Below are 20,000 nucleotides of genomic sequence, written 5' to 3' on the forward strand. Positions count from 1 at the left end.
TAGGGGAAAAAACATTTCAGTACGTTACTGTAATCGCTATTTGTTACGAACGTTTCAGCCTCTGTATTGAGAAAGGAGGTTTCTTATATACGTCAGCGTTGTGATGTTTCCATGACAGCTACGATACTAATATTCGTAGCCAACTCCGACGAATCACTGCTCCTAATGCCACATTAGGTGGGTGTGTTCCGGTGATGCATGCAGGTTTTGGAGGGAAGTCTTTTTGGAACTTGGCCACTGAGTGACACAAGAATGGAGTACATCTGACCAATGAGCTGGTTGTAGGCTAATGGTGTTACTGTATTATTATTAACGTTATTCTAAGTGTGCAGTTACAGAATGTTCAACCACTTGTATCACCTCTGAAGATTCTGGACTTGAACGTGTGGAACAATTTAGACGCCTACATTCGTCAAATCGCTGCATGCTGAAAATTAATAGGGAAGATTCTTCCGGCAACCATGGCGTGGCGACTGACAGGCTTTACTCCTGAAAACAGCACCTTGTTTTGGTGTATGGAGGTTAGAGGGGGTATGGAGGGTAGAGGGGGTATGGAGACTAGAGGGGGTATGGAGACTAGAGGGGGTATGGAGACTAGAGGGGGTATGGAGACTAGAGGGGGTATGGAGACTAGAGGGGGTATGGAGACTAGAGGGGGTATGGAGGGTAGAGGGGTATGGAGACTAGAGGGGGTAGAGGAGACTAGAGGGGGTATGGAGACTAGAGGGGGTAGAGGAGACTAGAGGGGGTATGGAGACTAGAGGGGGTATGGAGACTAGAGGGGGTATGGAGGGTAGAGGGGGTATGGAGGGTAGAGGGGGTATGGAGACTAGAGGGGGGTATAGAGACTAGAGGGGGTATGGAGGGTAGAGGGGTATGGAGACTAGAGGGGGTAGAGGAGACTAGAGGGGGTATGGAGACTAGAGGGGGTATGGAGACTAGAGGGGGTATGGAGGGTAGAGGGGGTATGGAGGGTAGAGGGGGTATGGAGACTAGAGGGGGTATAGAGACTAGAGGGGGTATGGAGGGTAGAGGGGGTATAGAGACTAGAGGGGGTATGGAGACTAGAGGGGGTATAGAGACTAGAGGGGGTATGGAGGGTAGAGGGGGTACGGAGACTAGAGGGGGTATGGAGACTAGAGGGGGTATAGAGACTAGAGGGGGTATGGAGACTAGAGGGGGTATGGAGACTAGAGGGGGTATGGAGACTAGAGGGGGTATGGAGACTAGAGGGGGTATGGAGACTAGAGGGGGTATGGAGACTAGAGGGGGTATGGAGACTAGAGGGGGTATGGAGGGTAGAGGGGGTATGGAGACTAGAGGGGGTATGGAGACTAGAGGGGGTATGGAGACTAGAGGGGGTATGGAGACTAGAGGGGGTATGGAGACTAGAGGGGGTATGGAGACTAGAGGGGGTATGGAGACTAGAGGGGGTATGGAGGGTAGAGGGGGTATGGAGACTAGAGGGGGTATGGAGACTAGAGGGGGTATGGAGACTAGAGGGGGTATGGAGACTAGAGGGGGTATGGAGACTAGAGGGGGTATGGAGACTAGAGGGGGTATGGAGACTAGAGGGGGTATGGAGACTAGAGGGGGTATGGAGACTAGAGGGGGTACGGAGACTAGAGGGGGTACGGAGACTAGAGGGGGTATGGAGACTAGAGGGGTATGGAGGCTAGAGGGGGTATGGAGACTAGAGGGGGTATGGAGACTAGAGGGGGTATGGAGACTAGAGGGGGTATAGAGACTAGAGGGGTATGGAGACTAGAGGGGGTATGGAGACTAGAGGGGGTATGGAGACTAGAGGGGGTATGGAGACTAGAGGGGGTATGGAGGCTAGAGGGGGTATGGAGACTAGAGGGGGTATGGAGACTAGAGGGGGTATGGAGACTAGAGGGGGTATAGAGACTAGAGGGGGTATGGAGACTAGAGGGGGTATGGAGGGTAGAGGGGGTATGGAGGGTAGAGGGGTATGGAGACTAGAGGGGGTATGGAGACTAGAGGGGGTATGGAGGGTAGAGGGGGTATGGAGGGTAGAGGGGGTATGGAGGCTAGAGGGGGTATGGAGACTAGAGGGATGGAGACTAGAGGGGGTATGGAGACTAGAGGGGGTATGGAGACTAGAGGGGTATGGAGACTAGAGGGGTATGGAGACTAGAGGGGGTATGGAGACTAGAGGGGGTATGGAGACTAGAGGGGGTATGGAGACTAGAGGGGGTATGGAGACTAGAGGGGGTATGGAGACTAGAGGGGGTATGGAGACTAGAGGGGGTATGGAGGGTAGAGGGGTATGGAGACTAGAGGGGGTATGGAGACTAGAGGGGGTATGGAGACTAGAGGGGGTATGGAGACTAGAGGGGGTATGGAGACTAGAGGGGTATGGAGACTAGAGGGGGTATGGAGACTAGAGGGGGTATGGAGGCTAGAGGGGGTATGGAGACTAGAGGGGGTATGGAGGGTAGAGGGGTATGGAGACTAGAGGGGGTATGGAGGGTAGAGGGGTATGGAGACTAGAGGGGGTATGGAGGCTAGAGGGGGTATGGAGGGTAGAGGGGTATGGAGACTAGAGGGGGTATGGAGGGTAGAGGGGTATGGAGACTAGAGGGGGTATGGAGACTAGAGGGGGTATGGAGGGTAGAGGGGGTATGGAGACTAGAGGGGGTATGGAGGGTAGAGGGGTATGGAGACTAGAGGGGGTATGGAGGGTAGAGGGGTATGGAGACTAGAGGGGGTATAGAGACTAGAGGGGTATGGAGACTAGAGGGGGTATGGAGACTAGAGGGGGTATGGAGACTAGAGGGGGTATGGAGGGTAGAGGGGGTATGGAGACTAGAGGGGGTATGGAGACTAGAGGGGGTATGGAGGGTAGAGGGGGTATAGAGACTAGAGGGGTATGGAGACTAGAGGGGTATGGAGACTAGAGGGGGTATGGAGACTAGAGGGGGTATGGAGGGTAGAGGGGGTATAGAGACTAGAGGGGGTATGGAGGGTAGAGGGGGTATGGAGACTAGAGGGGGTATGGAGACTAGAGGGGGTATGGAGACTAGAGGGGGTATGGAGACTAGAGGGGGTATGGAGACTAGAGGGGGTATGGAGGCTAGAGGGGGTATGGAGACTAGAGGGGGTATGGAGACTAGAGGGGGTATGGAGACTAGAGGGGGTATGGAGACTAGAGGGGGTATGGAGACTAGAGGGGGTATGGAGACTAGAGGGGGTATGGAGACTAGAGGGGGTATGGAGACTAGAGGGGGTATGGAGGGTAGAGGGGGTATGGAGGGTAGAGGGGGTATGGAGGGTAGAGGGGGTATGGAGACTAGAGGGGGTATGGAGACTAGAGGGGGTATGGAGACTAGAGGGGGTATGGAGGGTAGAGGGGGTATGGAGACTAGAGGGGGTATGGAGGACTGGGCGGGGCTGCTGCTGCTGCGGCCTCTAGGGCTGGGGGCGGGGCTTACCGTCACCGAGCGGCGATGGGAACACGGGCATCTCGTAGCCGGTGGGCGTCTGGGGAGAACTCTGAGAGCTGGTGTCTCTGGAGCTGCAGGTGGAGGCGGAGTTTACCGGAGCCGACGACACGTAGTAGATGTCAGACTGGTCAGGTGGAGAGAGAGAGAGGTAGAGAGAGGTAGAGAGAGAGAGAGAGAGAGAGAGAGAGGTGGAGATAGAGAGAGAGAGAGAGGTAGAGAGAGAGAGAGAGAGAGAGAGAGAGAGGTAGAGAGAGAGAGAGGTAGAGAGAGAGAGAGAGAGAGAGGTGGAGATAGAGAGAGAGAGAGAGGTAGAGAGAGAGAGAGGTAGAGAGAGAGAGAGAGAGAGAGAGAGAGAGGTAGAGAGAGAGAGAGAGGTGGAGATAGAGAGAGAGAGAGAGAGGTAGAGAGAGAGAGAGGTAGAGAGAGAGAGAGAGAGAGAGAGGTGGAGATAGAGAGAGAGAGAGAGGTAGAGGGAGAGAGAGAGAGAGAGAGAGAGAGAGAGAGAAAGAGAGAGAGAGAGAGAGAGAGGTAGAGAGAGAGAGGTGGAGAGAGAGAGAGAGGTAGAGAGAGAAGGAGAGAGAGAGAGAGAGAGAGAGAGAGAGAGAGAGAGAGAGAGAGAGAGAGAGAGAGAGAGAGAGAGAGAAGGTGGGGGTATATACAAAGAGATGGGAAGGAGAAGAAAGGGGGGGGGGGAGATATGAGGAGAAAGTGAGATATTGTTTAAGATTCTTTATTTTAGCATTAAACATTTCTTAATATTTTAATTCTAGTTTAAGTCTATATTTTGTGATTTTGTGTGAAGGGGGGGGGGGGGGGGGCTGTGTAACTGTCTGTTTAACTGTGCATTATGTCAAATCTTGAAGTGAGAGGAGGCAGAAAGGATGGGTGAGATGGCAGGGTTAGAGAAACGGAGGTATAGATCAGAGATGGGGGAGGGTGGGGGGGGGGTGGGGTTAGAAACAGGAGAACCGTATTTGAGGATAAAGGGAAGAGAAAAGTGCTCCGGTTAGTAAGGCCGGGTGGTCTGCGGGGGCTGTTTTTAGATCTTGCCTAGTTTTATGAATTATGAGTGTATTATTGCTACTACGTCAGGCGCCTGATTGCCGACCATATTTCCCACTGGGGTAATAAAGACTGATTGAAATGGGATTGCTGAGGGGGCTACTTCTGCACCGCAGAGTGGGACCGCGTTCTGCGTCTTCTCGGAGAGTACTTGTTGTTAGGAGGCGATACAGACGTTCAGAAGTACAGAAGATTATCTTTTTTTAAATTAATATAAAAACAAAGCGTATTTTATTTTCAAGGTCTTGTGTGATCCGTACTCTTAAGATTAGTATTCATACACTTCTGGGTTCTGGTTTGGTTAGATCCCAGTGGCTGGTTTCTGGGTGTCGGTTATTTGAGATTAATGTCCCTCCATTGTTTTTTAGATGAATGTTCCTCCCTTGTTGTTTGAGATGAATGTCCCTCTCTTGTTGTTATAGATTACTGTCCCTCTCTTGTTGTTATAGATTACTGTCCCTCCCTTGTTGTTTGAGATGAATGTCCCTCTCTTGTTGTTATAGATTACTGTCCCTCCCTTGTTGTTATAGATTACTGTCCCTCCCTTGTTGTTTGAGATGAATGTCCCTCTCTTGTTGTTATAGATTACTGTCCCTCTCTTGTTGTTATAGATTAATGTCCCTCTCTTGTTGTTTGAGATGAATGTCCCTCTCTTGTTGTTATAGATTAATGTCCCTCTCTTGTTGTTATAGATTAATGTCCCTCCCTTGTTATTATAGATTAATGTCCCTCCCTTGTTGTTATAGATTAATGTTCCTCTCTTGCCCAATGTGTTAATTCTGAATGACGTCTCTGGAGATAAATTTCTCAACTACTATAATATTTGATATGGAAAAAGTGGGATGGCCTTCTTTAACTAAGAGAAGGGATATGCGTTGCATTTGATTTTATCTATAAGGCTCTGCTTATGAAACGTCCCTATTATCTCTGTTCTTTGATTGCTTTTCCGTTTTGTGGGGTGACTCTCTGGAATAGATTGGATGATGAAATTAAACTGAGTAAAAACATCATACAGTTCAAAATGAAATACGAAAGGTTGTAGCTCTTTGCTTTCTAAAGATACTGAATGGACATTAGCCCATTGATTGTACAATAACTTATTATTCATTAATGGTAACGATTGTATATTAACTTGATCGATTGTCTGATCGTCAAGTGGTTTTGTTTGTAGATGATTTTGTTGGAAGACATTTGGAGATTGTGTTTGAAGGTGTAATTGGTTATGTATCTCAGGACTAATGATGAAGTGGTTGATATATCGAAACATGAAAGACTGAAAAAACAGTAATAAACAAGGGTTTATTATAATAAGCGGTAGGACCCGATAAGCATCTTGCTTCTTCCTATTCCTTTTCGGACAAGAGACTGTTTTGTTTATTAATTTACTTTATTTTCTTTCTTTCACAGCTAAATATCTTTGTATTTTTCACTGTTATTTCTTTATTATTATACATTGTTTCGAAATAAACTATTCATTTATTCATTCATTTTCAAATATAGGTCACAGGATTACTTAGCTTTAGATAAACCACATGTAAAAACGGAGCCTGGCAAAACTGGTTTTAAATATTATGCGCCGTACAAATGGCATGACCTATGTGAAGTTGGTCCTCGGGCTTCGCACTGTGTGGCTGTCTCACTGCGTGGCTGTCTCACTGTGTGGCCGTCTGCTCCTAAATAGTTAGGATGGGTCAAATCCAGTGAACGGATTTCCCCAAGGGGATTAATAAAGGTACAACTTAACTTAACTAACTAAAAAAACAAGCTATTCAAACTATATCTGAAATAATATTTGAAAGAAAAAACGAACCCTCTTACTTTTTTTTTTACTTATTATACTACTACCCATCTTGCTAATACTGTATACTGTACTGTATCTATGCTACTATGCACTCAGAGTGTAACACTCACTGACCCTTAGTTGCCAGAGATGTGCTGACTGTAAGTCTGTATGTTTGAACTCTGATATTTTTTATGTTGCTTGTACTTTGATCTACATGTTTGTTGACGTTTGTCTGCATTTTTGTCTGAACTGTACTTGTTTGTGCAATGTTTTTTTTTTTACATGTCGATTGTAAACAGGTCGCTCATGAAAAGGAGATCTCAGTCTCATGCCGTATAAATAAAAGGACAAATAAGAAATAAAAACATTAACATATGTTCTAGTCCGATCATCGAATGCAGTCAAAATCATAGTTGCAATGGAAACAGGTTTGATCGTGGATAAAGTACTGCATGTACACAATACTGGCTACTATGGTTTGATCGTGGATAAAGTACTGCATGTACACAATACTGGCTACTATGGTTTGATCGTGGATAAAGTACTGCATGTACACAATACTGGCTACTATGGTTTGATCGTGGATAAAGTACTGCATGTACACAATACTGGCTACTATGGTTTGATCGTGGATAAAGTACTGCATGTACACAATACCGGCTACTATGGTTTGATCGTGGATAAAGTACTGCATGTACACAATACCGTCTACTATGGTTTGATCGTGGATAAAGTACTGCATGTACACAATACTGGCTACTATGGTTTGATCGTGGATAAAGTACTGCATGTACACAATACTGGCTACTATGGTTTGATCGTGGATAAAGTACTGCATGTACACAATACTGGCTACTATGGTTTGATCGTGGATAAAGTACTGCATGTACACAATACTGGCTACTATGGTTTGATCGTGGATAAAGTGCTGCATGTACACAATACTGGCTACTACTATGGTTTGATTGTGGATAAAGTACTGCATGTACACAATACTGGCTACTATGGTTTGATCGTGGATAAAGTGCTGCATGTACACAATACTGGCTACTACTATGGTTTGATCGTGGATAAAGTACTGCATGTACACAATACTGGCTACTATGGTTTGATCGTGGATAAAGTGCTGCATGTAGTACACAATACTGGCTACTACTATGGTGGCAGTCGCTGACAGTAGATGTCCATCCCACTGACCCGTGATGCGGTCAGCTGCAGCTCGGGGACTACCGCTGTGTACACCAGGTTGCCGTTGACGACCAGCCGGATCTCAATGGAATCCGTTGTGAAGGCCAGGATGTAGGGGAATGCACAAACTGCAAAAAACAGCGACACAAGAACAAACATAAACCGAAAGCCACGGCGCTCCGTCTCCACGGTGTGTGATTCCTACACGGCGCACATGAAAGGCGGAGCCACCATGACGAGAGGTCACGAGAGGTCACGAGAGGTCAGCTCGTGTTGGGCTTATCCTCTGCATAAACATACACAAACAAATACGCACACACACACACACACACACACAAGCATACGAGAGCTCAGTGGCCGGCTGTGGCCACCCGCGGTGTTACCATGGCGACAGCTTGCTCAGGCCAGGCCACCGGGCCCCGGGCAGGGTGGGGCCGCTTGTTGCCGTGGTAACCTACCGATGGCGTTGGGCATCTGGTTCCAGCTGAAGGGGAAGTCGGAGGCGTTGGCCTGGATCATGGGGGTCGAGCCGTTGAACGGACACACTTTCTTATAGTAGCAAATGTCTGGAAAAGGCACAAAAGAAAAAACGGATGATTCAATCTGGGGTTTTATGCTCGTACGTCGTTTCCTTCTGTTTATTGTTGGTGTTTTTGTTTGTATTATTGCGTCCTTCTGTTGTACAAGGACAGAGAGTGCAGCCTTTTAGTCAAATTAAACACAGGAAAAATGTGGTATTTGTCCTGCCAACCAGCCTGAAGGAGACCACAGGATAACAGGAGGATGGTGTCTGCATGTCTAATCTCCAAATCTCACTCTTAATATTCTGGAGGAGCCGACGGTTTGTTTTTACGACATGGCGCTGCCCACGAGCCGTCTAGAGCGGGGTTTGTCTGTACGTCTGTGTCTCTGTCTGTATGCCCCCACAGAAGTAGATCAACGACGTGTATACAGCGAACCACAAGGTAACACGTTAGCTAGCTAGGGATGTTAGCCACGCTCTTATCAACATTAACGACGTACGTTAGCCAAGCTAACGTTATCAATGCTTGCGACGTACAAAGCTAATGCCACGCGATGTTGTCAAACAACTGCCCAGTAAGCTAATTACACTGGGAAGCCACACTGTTATTGGATCCTTTGTCTTGTTCATTCCAAGGAAACTATAAAAGAAGGAAGGGTCATTACATCACCGTGTAGCGTGTGAATGTACATTGGTGCCAAGTGTGGAAACTTTCAGTTCAGTCATTTAGACATTACCTGGGATGTCAGAATCATCGTCAATTTGTTACATTGTTAACTAGCTAACATTTGATATATTGGTTGATTTCCTCATATAGCTGGTATATTTCTTTTATTATTTACATCTCCCATAGGCTTCAATAGAACTCACACCAGAGCAGAGCATAGAACGCTGCTATTCTGACGTGATGACCCTTCCTTCTTTTATAGTTTCCTTCGTTCATTCCAGGAAGTTGTAGGAGCAAAGAAAAGACATGAAAGATGGACATAGAGACAAATATTATATATAGCCTCCTATATGCACTATTATACAAATAAACAACATTAATACGGGTTGGAGTGTCAAGAGTGACTCACAGTTGTAACACAACAACAGTCCAGCCTCCCCATCTTCATACACATCAATGGCTGCTACAAAGTTGACCTGTAAGAAGGAAGAAGACTCAGTTTAGAGGAATCCATCAACAAGATCCAGACACCAACAGCAACTATGACACACTCACAAAGCCAACCACAATGGCTGACCACCAGCCTAAATTTAAACTGTAATAGACTGATTTGTTCCACTGTTCATCCATATTGCTTTTTCATAATTGTAATAAGATCTTCTCCGAAGCAGATGCAGTCCATGCAGGAGTAAGATCATTTGTTGGAACAGCTGTCCCAGCCTCCAGCCGGCTCCTTCCTTCTCATCCCTCCCACTCCCAGGTGGTGGCTGTGAATGGGAGTGTTGACTCAACCAAGCAGCCCAGTAATCGGAAGGTAAATAGAGGGGCCAGCAGGGCCAGTTGGAGGCTCTCGCTCTACTTCAATAGATATCACATGTGGGCAAATGAAAAAGAGAGTGAGAGCACAGGATGGCATCGGTGTGTGTGGAGAAAATGTTTTCTGTGGCCATAAGATGTTCTCAAAATCATGTGGAACCTCTATTCATATTTTAATCCTATGTGTCCTGTATGTCATGAATGATTTGCGGATTCAAATTAAGTATTTAAAACCCGAAGACATCTCATAAAATATTAAGTGGTTTAAAGGCAACAGTACAATCGTTGCGTAACTGAACCCCGGCAGGTTTGCAAGAACAAAACGACACGTTCGGGGAGAATAGGAAGCTCCACATTGGCTTCAACTACGAAGCTCCACATTGGCTTCAACTACGAAGCTTCACATTGGCTTCAACTACGAAGCTTCACATTGGCTTCAACTACGAAGCTTCACATTGGCTTCAACTACGAAGCTTCACATTGGCATCAACTACGAAGCTCCACATTGGCTTCAACTACGAAGCTCCATATTGGCTTCAACTACGAAGCTCCATATTGGCTTCAACTACGAAGCTCCACATTGGCTTCAACTACGAAGCTCCATATTGGCTTCAACTACGAAGCTCCACATTGGCTTCAACTACGACCAGACAAGCTACGTCAGGCCATCTACTGGCACCTAAACCCAGGACAAATCGACTAAAATCTTCTGTGACTTACAGAGCTATCATGGAATGAAACTCATTGCCAAGCTACTTCGCTGAAATAGAATCCAAAACCACTTTCAAGAAAAAATTCAAATACCATCTACTAACAAGCATGCACTGAACCCTTGTGGCATAGCGGTGAAAACCAATTGACTGTTTGTTAATTGTATTTATGTTGATGACAGTGAGTGCTGCTCAGGAAGCACTATTTATTTGATTTGAATTATTTGATTTGAATACTTTATACTAATAAGTATCTTGTACAATGGCATCCTTAACTGAGGATGAGATTGTTAATGATGTTAATACTGATGTATTTGATGATGTAATTGATGTTGATAATGATGTAATGTCTTGAATAGTGTTGTATTGTTGTAAGTGCCGGACCCCAGGAAGAATAGCTTTTGTCAAGTGCAAAAGCTAATGGGGATCCTAAATAAACATAAACATTGGCTTCAACTACGAAGCTCCACATTGGCCTGGACTACCACAGAAAGCTTAAGAAGCCAGCTCACAGAATTGGGGAGATCTAGGTTTTTCTCCTGACCAGAGAGAATCAAGTCCCATATCAAACTCCTGAACCTGAATTTGCATTTGACATTTGTATCAACCATGAAGATCTGATCACGTGCATAATTAACCTCTGGTTCCACCACTGTAGTAAGTACAGTACCATACTCGTGTGTGTGTGTGTGTGTGTGTGTGTGTGTGTGTGTGTGTGTGTGTGTGCGTGTGTGTATTTCTGACCCTGTTGGCGTCTATGTGGTGTAGCCGGTAGGCGTCTCCAGTGCTCTCGTTGATGAGGTCGAACTGATGTTTGTACCCGACGCAGATCATGTTGTCGTTCTCTCCGGTCGGTCCGTCCACCAGCGCCAGGACGACCGGCGGGTCACACAGACAGATCTCCTGCAGAGGGGATGGGACGCGTACATTCATGATGAGTAAATACAACTAATCCATCTTCCTCTATATATATGTTGTCATGCATGTTTTTCTTTGAGCCAGAGATGGGCACTCGAGTCTGCGGCTAGGATGAATTGACTTGAAACTCGACAAATACAAATACAAATAGGTCGAGAGTTATTGCTGGATGACTCCAGGAGTGACAAGGCCTATAATCCCCCCCAAGAGCTCCAGAATCCAGTAAAACCTAGGTCTTTATAGTAGAGAGAAGGGGATTCTGGATAGGGTGGCCCAGGTATTGGATTGGAGGGGGGCCAGGAGGGGGGAGTTAGAAAGGTGGGGGGGGGGTGGTATCAGGTGAGAGACAAAATGGTGAATGGGAGGGGGGTTGGAATATGACTGGGAGATTGTTTGAGGAGGGGAGGGGATCATTATTCCATTATTCTAACAACTTCAGACTCTACCCCAGACTCTAGAGATTATGGAATTGGATGTAAGAGAATGGCAGAGCCAGGCTAAATCAAGCATTGTATTTCCTTTCCTTTCCGTGTGGAATTTGCATGTTCTCCCTGTGTTCGCCTGGGCCTCCTCCCATGCCTAAAAAAACACATGCATGCTGGGTAACCCCTGGACCGAGTCAGCGGCACGAGGACTGGACGAAATGCACCTAAATAACTAGGATGGACGAAATGCACGAGGGTACATTCCTGGTTCATGTATAGTAGATAGGGATGTCCCGATCCGATCACGTGATCGGAATCGGCGTCGATCACGTGCTTTTCAGAGTATCGGGGATCGGGAAAAAATAATAATAAAAATCGGCAGTCAAAAAAAGAAAAATTTTATTCAACAAACATGACCATGTCCACGTCTTAAACTCATACGGAGGCCTTAGTTTTGGTTTTAAATTACATATAATATATCATCATTAATGTATTTATTGTCACACAGAGCAGAATAATTATCCACAACAAACACATTCCCCTTTAATTTTCACCGTTGCAACAAACATTCCCTTTAATTTAGACGCTACACGCTACACGCGAGTCGCGACCACATCACAACAACAACACGTCGCTCCCGAAACACGGTTAATATCCACTGACTTGAGCAGCTAGACTTAATGTCAGAGGTTTGGAACTAAGCATTTTAAAATAGAGAGTCAAGCCAGTTGCAATGTTTGCAAGGAGGAGATTCCGCGTGGAGGAAAAACTCATGAAGCAGCAGGCTGGAGGCGAAGTTTTCAGACTAACTTTTCAACTGGAGGATAACGTTACGTGACTGAGGATTATCATCGGCGTTTCAGACCAGAATGGACCATTACGTAAGTCGAACACTGAATGTATACTAATGTGCAAACATATATTGAAACTTTTAATATTTCTCATATGAAGCAGAAGCACATTTCTCAGGGTGAATGTAATAACAAAAGCCTCCGCTCTCGCGCCCTATTATAGGCAACAGATGGGCTTGTCTCACTCTGCCAGTTTCTGACAAAAATGCGTCAAAATTGATTACTAATGTGAAAGATCGGATCGGAAACGATCGGCTCGATAGATATTTAAAATCATATGATCGGGATCGGATCGGAAGCAAAAAAAGGCGATCGGGACATCCCTAATAGTAGATGTACCTTGGGGTAATAAAAAGTGTCCTTTCCTTATCCCAAAGCTGCAGGGTGTAAGATTTGAATTATTGAATTAAGATGGATCTATTAAGTGACGCTGCTCTGTGAGAACACGTCTTTGTTTGTTTGTTTGTTTGTTTGTTCTTTATGTTGGACACCAAAGATTCAGCTTGAAAAAGATTCCGCTTGAAAACAACAACGCATGCATCGTACATGGACTAGGCAGGGGGTTTACTGTATAATAAAACTATGTTGGCGATGGAATGTGGATATTATTCTTCATGCATAATTGAGCTAAAAGACGATAGAGTAGCTATTACCAGTATTAGCGACCGCACACGTAAACATCCTCCAGAGACGACTTCCTGTAGAGTTCCGTGCTGCACCTTTAAAGCTTACGTTTCCTTTGGCTGCTACTAGTGTCTCCATTCATGTCTAGGTAGCTGTGTAATCAGTGGCGGCTCATGAATATTTCTCCGGGGGGTCGATACCAAAAATTAACATGTACTGTACCAAGGTAGCACAATGTCACACTGCACACAAACACGCGCACGCATCGCGAAACCACACACTGAGTAGCCTACTGTGTGCGTCAGAGAAACCACAAGCATACGGATATTTAAGTAGGTACAGTTACAGTACAACTATCACCATTGCCATCAATCAATATGATCACAGAGTCCATGCAGCTAGGTTTCTCCTCTCTCTCTCTCTCTCTCTCTCTCTCTCTCTCTCTTTCTCTCTCTCTCTCAGATCAATCCAATAATAATCACATATGTATATCTTGTCATTTTAAACAAGTTACCATTCATTGTCCGGGTGATTATGCCCCCCCCCCCCGCGGCGAAATTAATTAGTCAGTTAGTTAGTTCCCCCTCACAACAACAGACCCTGATGGGGACCCTGATGTAAACAAGACAAACGTCTTTCTCTGGTCTGCATCCCCTTAACAATTGTGTGTATTGAGCCGTACTGTATTGTACCCATTCTGCAATCTGTTAAATAAAGTTTTCATTCATTCATTCATTCTCTAACAGAGAGAGAGAGAGAGAGAAAGAGAGAGAGAGAGAGAGAGAGAGAGAGAGAGAGAGAGATCGCGACTCACTTGTTTAGTTGAAACGCGGTTCAGCAGGGCTTGATAAATTGTATATGTCCACTGTCTTGTCCAGACTGTTGATGTATATGTCCACTGTCTTGTCCAGACTGTTGATGTATATGTCCACTGTCCAGACTGCATCCAGCTAGCCTAGCCATATAGCTTGTTGTTGTTGTTGTTTTTGTTGTTCTTACCGAACCAGCTAAGACAGAGTATAGCCTTAACACCCTTCGAGAAGCTTTGTGGTCCAGGCTTGAACTTTCCATAAAAGTGTCCATATAAATCTATTTAGTTAGATCCAACACTGTCTGAATGTACAGTATATTGTGATTATTATCAATTTCCGACAACTACTAGCAGAGGCAGAGCGTATTTTCAGTAGGGACGCGATGTCACGTGCCACTCTCAGCCACTACCAGAGTGACTACTTCGGGCACTAGAGCAAGCGCCCTGGGTATCGTATTTGACATCGCTATTTTGTACGTACGTATGTGCATTTTGCCCTGTGAGTTGCGCACTTACGGCGGAGCTGAGATGAGCGCCCATGAAAAGGGAGTGGAGGGGGCTAGGCGCTGGGGGATGAATAGGACACGCAAATAATTCTTTCTTCTTCTTCTTTTAACCAGGGGGGGCGGCGCTCTAGCGCCCACTATGGACGAACCGCCACTGTGTGTAATACTACTAGTGTCTTTCCATTCATGTCTAGGTAGCGGTGTAATACTACTAGTCTCTCCATTCATGTCTAGGTAGCGGTGTAATACTACTAGTCTTTCCATTCATGTCTAGGTAGCGGTGTAATACTACTAGTGTCTCCATTCATGTCTAGGTAGCGGTGTAAAACCCTGGGGATCACAAACCCGTATGTACTGGAACTCCTCCACCGGTGAGTCTGTTGCCGAGGCGATGGCGCTGAAGCCTTCATGCCGTGGCTGTTTCCTGGTGATGAGGAGGAGCTTGTTCCTGATGGCTGCCACTATCCTCAGCTCTGACCCGTGGTGGGTGTTTATAGTGTACAGGTGGCAGCCTGGGTAGACAGAGAGAGATGTATATTAGATTAGACAGACAGACAGACAGACAGACAGACAGACAGACAGACAGACAGACAGACAGACAGACAGACAGACAGACAGACAGACAGACAGACAGACAGACAGACAGACAGTTGTAAGTACAGTATGTGAGGCTTGTCTTCTCCTGTATCAGCCTCTCACAGATCAATACTGTGGCTCTGAGGGGGCTGAGCTCCACCACAGACAGCTGGCATCGTACCATCATGCCAGGGGTGGGTCAGTGTGTGTGTGTGCGTGTGCGTGTGTGTGTGTGTGTGTGTGCGTGTGTGTGTGTGTGTGTGCGTGTGTGTGAATGTACACGTATGCCTCACCTTTGGTCTTCTCCAGCTTGTTGTCCCGACTGTCACACTTGGCCCTGGCCGGCAGCCTCTCCTCCAGGCCGGCCCTCAGCGAGCCGAGTCTGAACACATAGAGACGAGAGTCCTTCCCTGGAAAACCACAAATCAAAACACTTAAGGGTTTTTGCACGGCGGAGGTTAATAATCTCATTCCGCCCCCTCTCCTCCGTCTGTATCCTCCTCACGGGGCCACATCGCGGCGGGGAGACGCAGCGGGAGCGTGACCACAAGCCTTCGTTAGCGGCCTGCTGTCACAACACGTCGGTGTTGTGATGGTAGGAGGTTAACAACGGGCTTTTATATCAAAGCACCACATGTGCGGCTGTGAGGAGAGCAGCACCACTGGTACATAATAACACTGTGAGGAGAGAGCACCACTGGTACATAACAACACTGTGAGGAGAGAGCACCACTGGTACATAACAACACTGTGATGAGAGCAGCACCACTGGTACATAACAACACTGTGAGGAGAGCAGCACCACTGGTACATAACAACACTGTGAGGAGAGAGCACCACTGGTACATAACAACACTGTGAGGAGAGCAGCACCACTGGTACATAACAACACTGTGAGGAGAGCAGCACCACTGGTACATAATAACACTGTGAGGAGAGCAGCACCACTGGTACATAACAACACTGTGAGGAGAGCAGCACTGGTACATAACAACACTGTGAGGAGAGCACCCCTGGTACATAACAACACTGTGAGGAGAGAGCACCACTGGTACATAACAACACTGTGAGGAGAGCACCCCTGGTACATAACAACACTGTGAGGAGAGCACCACCACTGGTACATAACAACACTGTGAGGAGAGCAGCACCACTGGTACATAACAACACTGTGAGGAGAGCACCCCTGGTACATAACAACACTGTGAGGAGAGCAGCACCACTGGTACATAACAACACTGTGAGGAGAGCAGCACCACTGGTACATAACAACACTGTGAGGAGAGCACCACTGGTACATAACAACACTGTGAGGAGAGCACCACTGGTACATAACAACACTGTGAGGAGAGCACCACCACTGGTACATAATAACACTGTGAGGAGAGCAGCACCACTGGTACATAACAACACTGTGAGGAGAGCACCACCCCTGGTACATAACAACACTGTGAGGAGAGCACCACCACTGGTACATAACAACACTGTGAGGAGAGCAGCACCACTGGTACATAACAACACTGTGAGGAGAGCACCCCTGGTACATAACAACACTGTGAGGAGAGCACCACTGGTACATAACAACACTGTGAGGAGGGCACCACTGGTACATAATAACACTGTGAGGAGAGAGCACCCCTGGTACATAACAACACTGTGAGGAGAGCAGCACCACTGGTACATAACAACACTGTGAGGAGAGCAGCACCACTGGTACATAACAACACTGTGAGGAGAGCACCACTGGTACATAACAACACTGTGAGGAGAGCAGCACCACTGGTACATAACAACACTGTGAGGAGAGCACCACTGGTACATAACAACACTGTGAGGAGAGCACCACTGGTACATAACAACACTGTGAGGAGAGCACCACTGGTACATAACAACACTGTGAGGAGAGCAGCACCACTGGTACATAACAACACTGTGAGGAGAGCACCCCTGGTACATAACAACACTGTGAGGAGAGCACCCCTGGTACATAACAACACTGTGAGGAGAGAGCACCACTGGTACATAACAACACTGTGAGGAGAGCAGCACCACTGGTACATAACAACACTGTGAGGAGAGCAGCACCACTGGTACATAACAACACTGTGAGGAGAGCAGCACCACTGGTACATAACAACACTGTGAGGAGAGCAGCACCACTGGTACATAACAACACTGTGAGGAGAGCACAGCTGGTACATAATAACACTAGCAGGTGTTCCCACAATGTCACTATCCAGTCGACACACGATGTCACAACAACCCAGTCGACACACAATGTCACAACCCAGTCGACACACGATGTCACAACCCAGTCGACACACAATGTCACAACAACACAGTCGACACATGATGTCACAACACAGTCGACACACAATGTCACAACGCAGTCAACACACAATGTCACAACACAGTCGACACACGATGAAACTACCCAGTCAGCACACAATGTCCCTCACAATGCAGTCAACACACAATGTCACAACAACCCAGTCGACACACAATGTCACAATCCAGTCGACACCGTTTATCAATATTACGGTTAGTTAATCACTTGCAAGGTAGCCTGTAAGCCTATAATTACAAGCTTTTCTGAAACAAATGAAATGCCACACACACAGCCTCTCTGTGTTTACTCTGGCCTGCCGATGTTTGCAGGTGGGTTGTTACGGCGTTTGGCCTGAATATTTCTCTTTGTTTGTCCGTCTTCTCTGTGGTTCTCCAGCGTTCCACACCACCCTCACATTAAAACAGTCGGAAGTTCATCTTAATAGGTCAATACACACACGCACACGCACACACACACACGCACACGCACACGCACACACACACACACTCCACAGGGGCCGGTCCTCTATAGGTCAGCTCCCTCAGACCACAGAGAGGAATCAATGTGCTCACTGGAGCGATGTGGAGGAAGAGGGGAAGTTAGAACTCTACAACAGAGAGAGAGAGAGGGAGGGAAAAAGAGAGCAAATGAGAGAGAGAGAGAGAGAGAGGGAGGGAGGGAGGAATAACGAAAATGAAGTGTGTGTGTGTGTGTGTGGGGGGTACTAACATGCAGAGAGTGATGAGAGACGAGGGCCTGGGTGGACGAGACAGAGGCAGGGCTGCTCAGGGAGCCTCTTGGCTTGTGATGTGTGTGTATTGTGCACAGAGCCTCCTTTAAAGCTTCACGCCACGAGAGACCAGCGGCAGCAGATCCACCACCGCTGCCCGCTGCCTGCTGCTCTGGCGGCACGGAGGCGTCCGAGAGGCAGGTGAGCAGACGGACGCATCAGGGCGCAGCGGCTGCAGCTTGTTCAGACGGCGTCTGAACGACAGACCACCATCAGCCATCTGAATGACAGACCACCTCCAGCCATCTGAACGACAGACCGCCATCAGCCATCTGAACGACAGACCACCTTCAGCCATCTGAACGACAGACCACCTTCAGCCATCTGAACGACAGACCACCCTCAGCCATCTGAACGACAGACCACCTCCAGCCATCTGAACGACAGACCGCCTCCAGCCATCTGAACGACAGACCACCTTCAGCCATCTGAACGACAGACCACCTCCAGCCATCTGAACGACAGACCGCCTTCAGACATCTGAACGACAGACCGCCTCCAGCCATCTGAACGACAGACCACCTCCAGCCATCTGAACGACAGACCACCTTCAGCCATCTGAACGACAGACCACCTTCAGCCATCTGAACGACAGACCACCTTCAGACATCTGAACGACAGACCACCTCCAGCCATCTGAACGACAGACCGCCTCCAGCCATCTGAACGACAGACCGCCTCCAGCCATCTGAACGACAGACCGCCTCCAGCCATCTGAACGACAGACCGCCTCCAGCCATCTGAACGACAGACCGCCTCCAGCCATCTGAGTGACAGACCGCCTCCAGCCATCTGAACGACAGACCACCTTCAGACAGCATTTGAACGACAGACCGCCTTCAGACATCTGAACGACAGACCACCTTCAGCCATCTGAACGACAGACCACCTTCAGCCATCTGAACGACAGACCACCTTCAGCCATCTGAACGACAGACCGCCTTCAGCCATCTGAACGACAGACCACCTTCAGCCATCTGAACGACAGACCGCCTTCAGCCATCTGAACGACAGACCACCATCAGCCATCTGAACGACAGACCACCTTCAGCCATCTGAACGACAGACCACCATCAGCCATCTGAACGACAGACCGCCTCCAGCCATCTGAACGACAGACCACCTTCAGACATCTGAACGACAGACCACCTCCAGCCATCTGAACGACAGACCACCTTCAGCCATCTGAACGACAGACCGCCATCAGCCGTCTGAACGACAGACCGCCTCCAGCCATCTGAACGACAGACCACCTTCAGCCATCTGAACGACAGACCGCCATCAGCCGTCTGAACGACAGACCGCCTCCAGCCATCTGAACGACAGACCACCTCCAGCCATCTGAACGACAGACCACCTCCAGCCATCTGAACGACAGACCACCTCCAGCCATCTGAACGACAGACCACCTTCAGCCATCTGAACGACAGACCGCCATCAGCCGTCTGAACGACAGACCACCTCCAGCCATCTGAACGACAGACCACCTCCAGCCATCTGAACGACAGACCACCTCCAGCCATCTGAACGACAGACCACCTTCAGCCATCTGAACGACAGACCGCCATCAGCCGTCTGAACGACAGACCGCCTCCAGCCATCTGAACGACAGACCGCCATCAGCCGTCTGAACGACAGACCACCTCCAGCCATCTGAACGACAGACCACCTCCAGCCATCTGAACGACAGACCACCTCCAGCCATCTGAACGACAGACCACCTCCAGCCATTCACTTTCACAAACACGCGCTAACGTACATAAACCTACTAGCGAGTGCTTTTTTATTCAACCTTTATTCTATTATTATTATTGATTTATTATTTATTATATACTCGAGGGACACTGAGGTTTCCCTCATTTACAGGGACGTCGAGTAAACAAGTAAAAGAGATAGAATAACACAGATAAAAACAAGTCATCAGCGTGATAAAATCTAGTTAAAATAAGGAAAA

The 20,000-nt window shown here is 47.5% G+C and overlaps 1 protein-coding gene across 1 annotated transcript in view; it reads right to left on the reverse strand.

The window, feature by feature from the left end:
- Window positions 1-20,000, reverse strand: part of garnl3 (GTPase activating Rap/RanGAP domain like 3) — a gene marked incomplete at both ends in the record, with an annotated part of 57,063 nt that overhangs the window by 3,558 nt on the left and 33,505 nt on the right. Inside the window, 7 exon segments of the mRNA XM_084324815.1 lie at window positions 3,456-3,591; window positions 7,510-7,628; window positions 7,959-8,066; window positions 9,100-9,166; window positions 10,961-11,119; window positions 14,697-14,863; window positions 15,221-15,337. Coding sequence (XP_084180941.1) covers window positions 3,456-3,591; window positions 7,510-7,628; window positions 7,959-8,066; window positions 9,100-9,166; window positions 10,961-11,119; window positions 14,697-14,863; window positions 15,221-15,337 — 873 coding nt within the window.

Source organism: Notolepis coatsorum, assembly GCF_963971535.1.
Source record: "Notolepis coatsorum genome assembly, chromosome: 11".
Lineage (NCBI taxonomy): Eukaryota > Metazoa > Chordata > Actinopteri > Aulopiformes > Paralepididae > Notolepis > Notolepis coatsorum.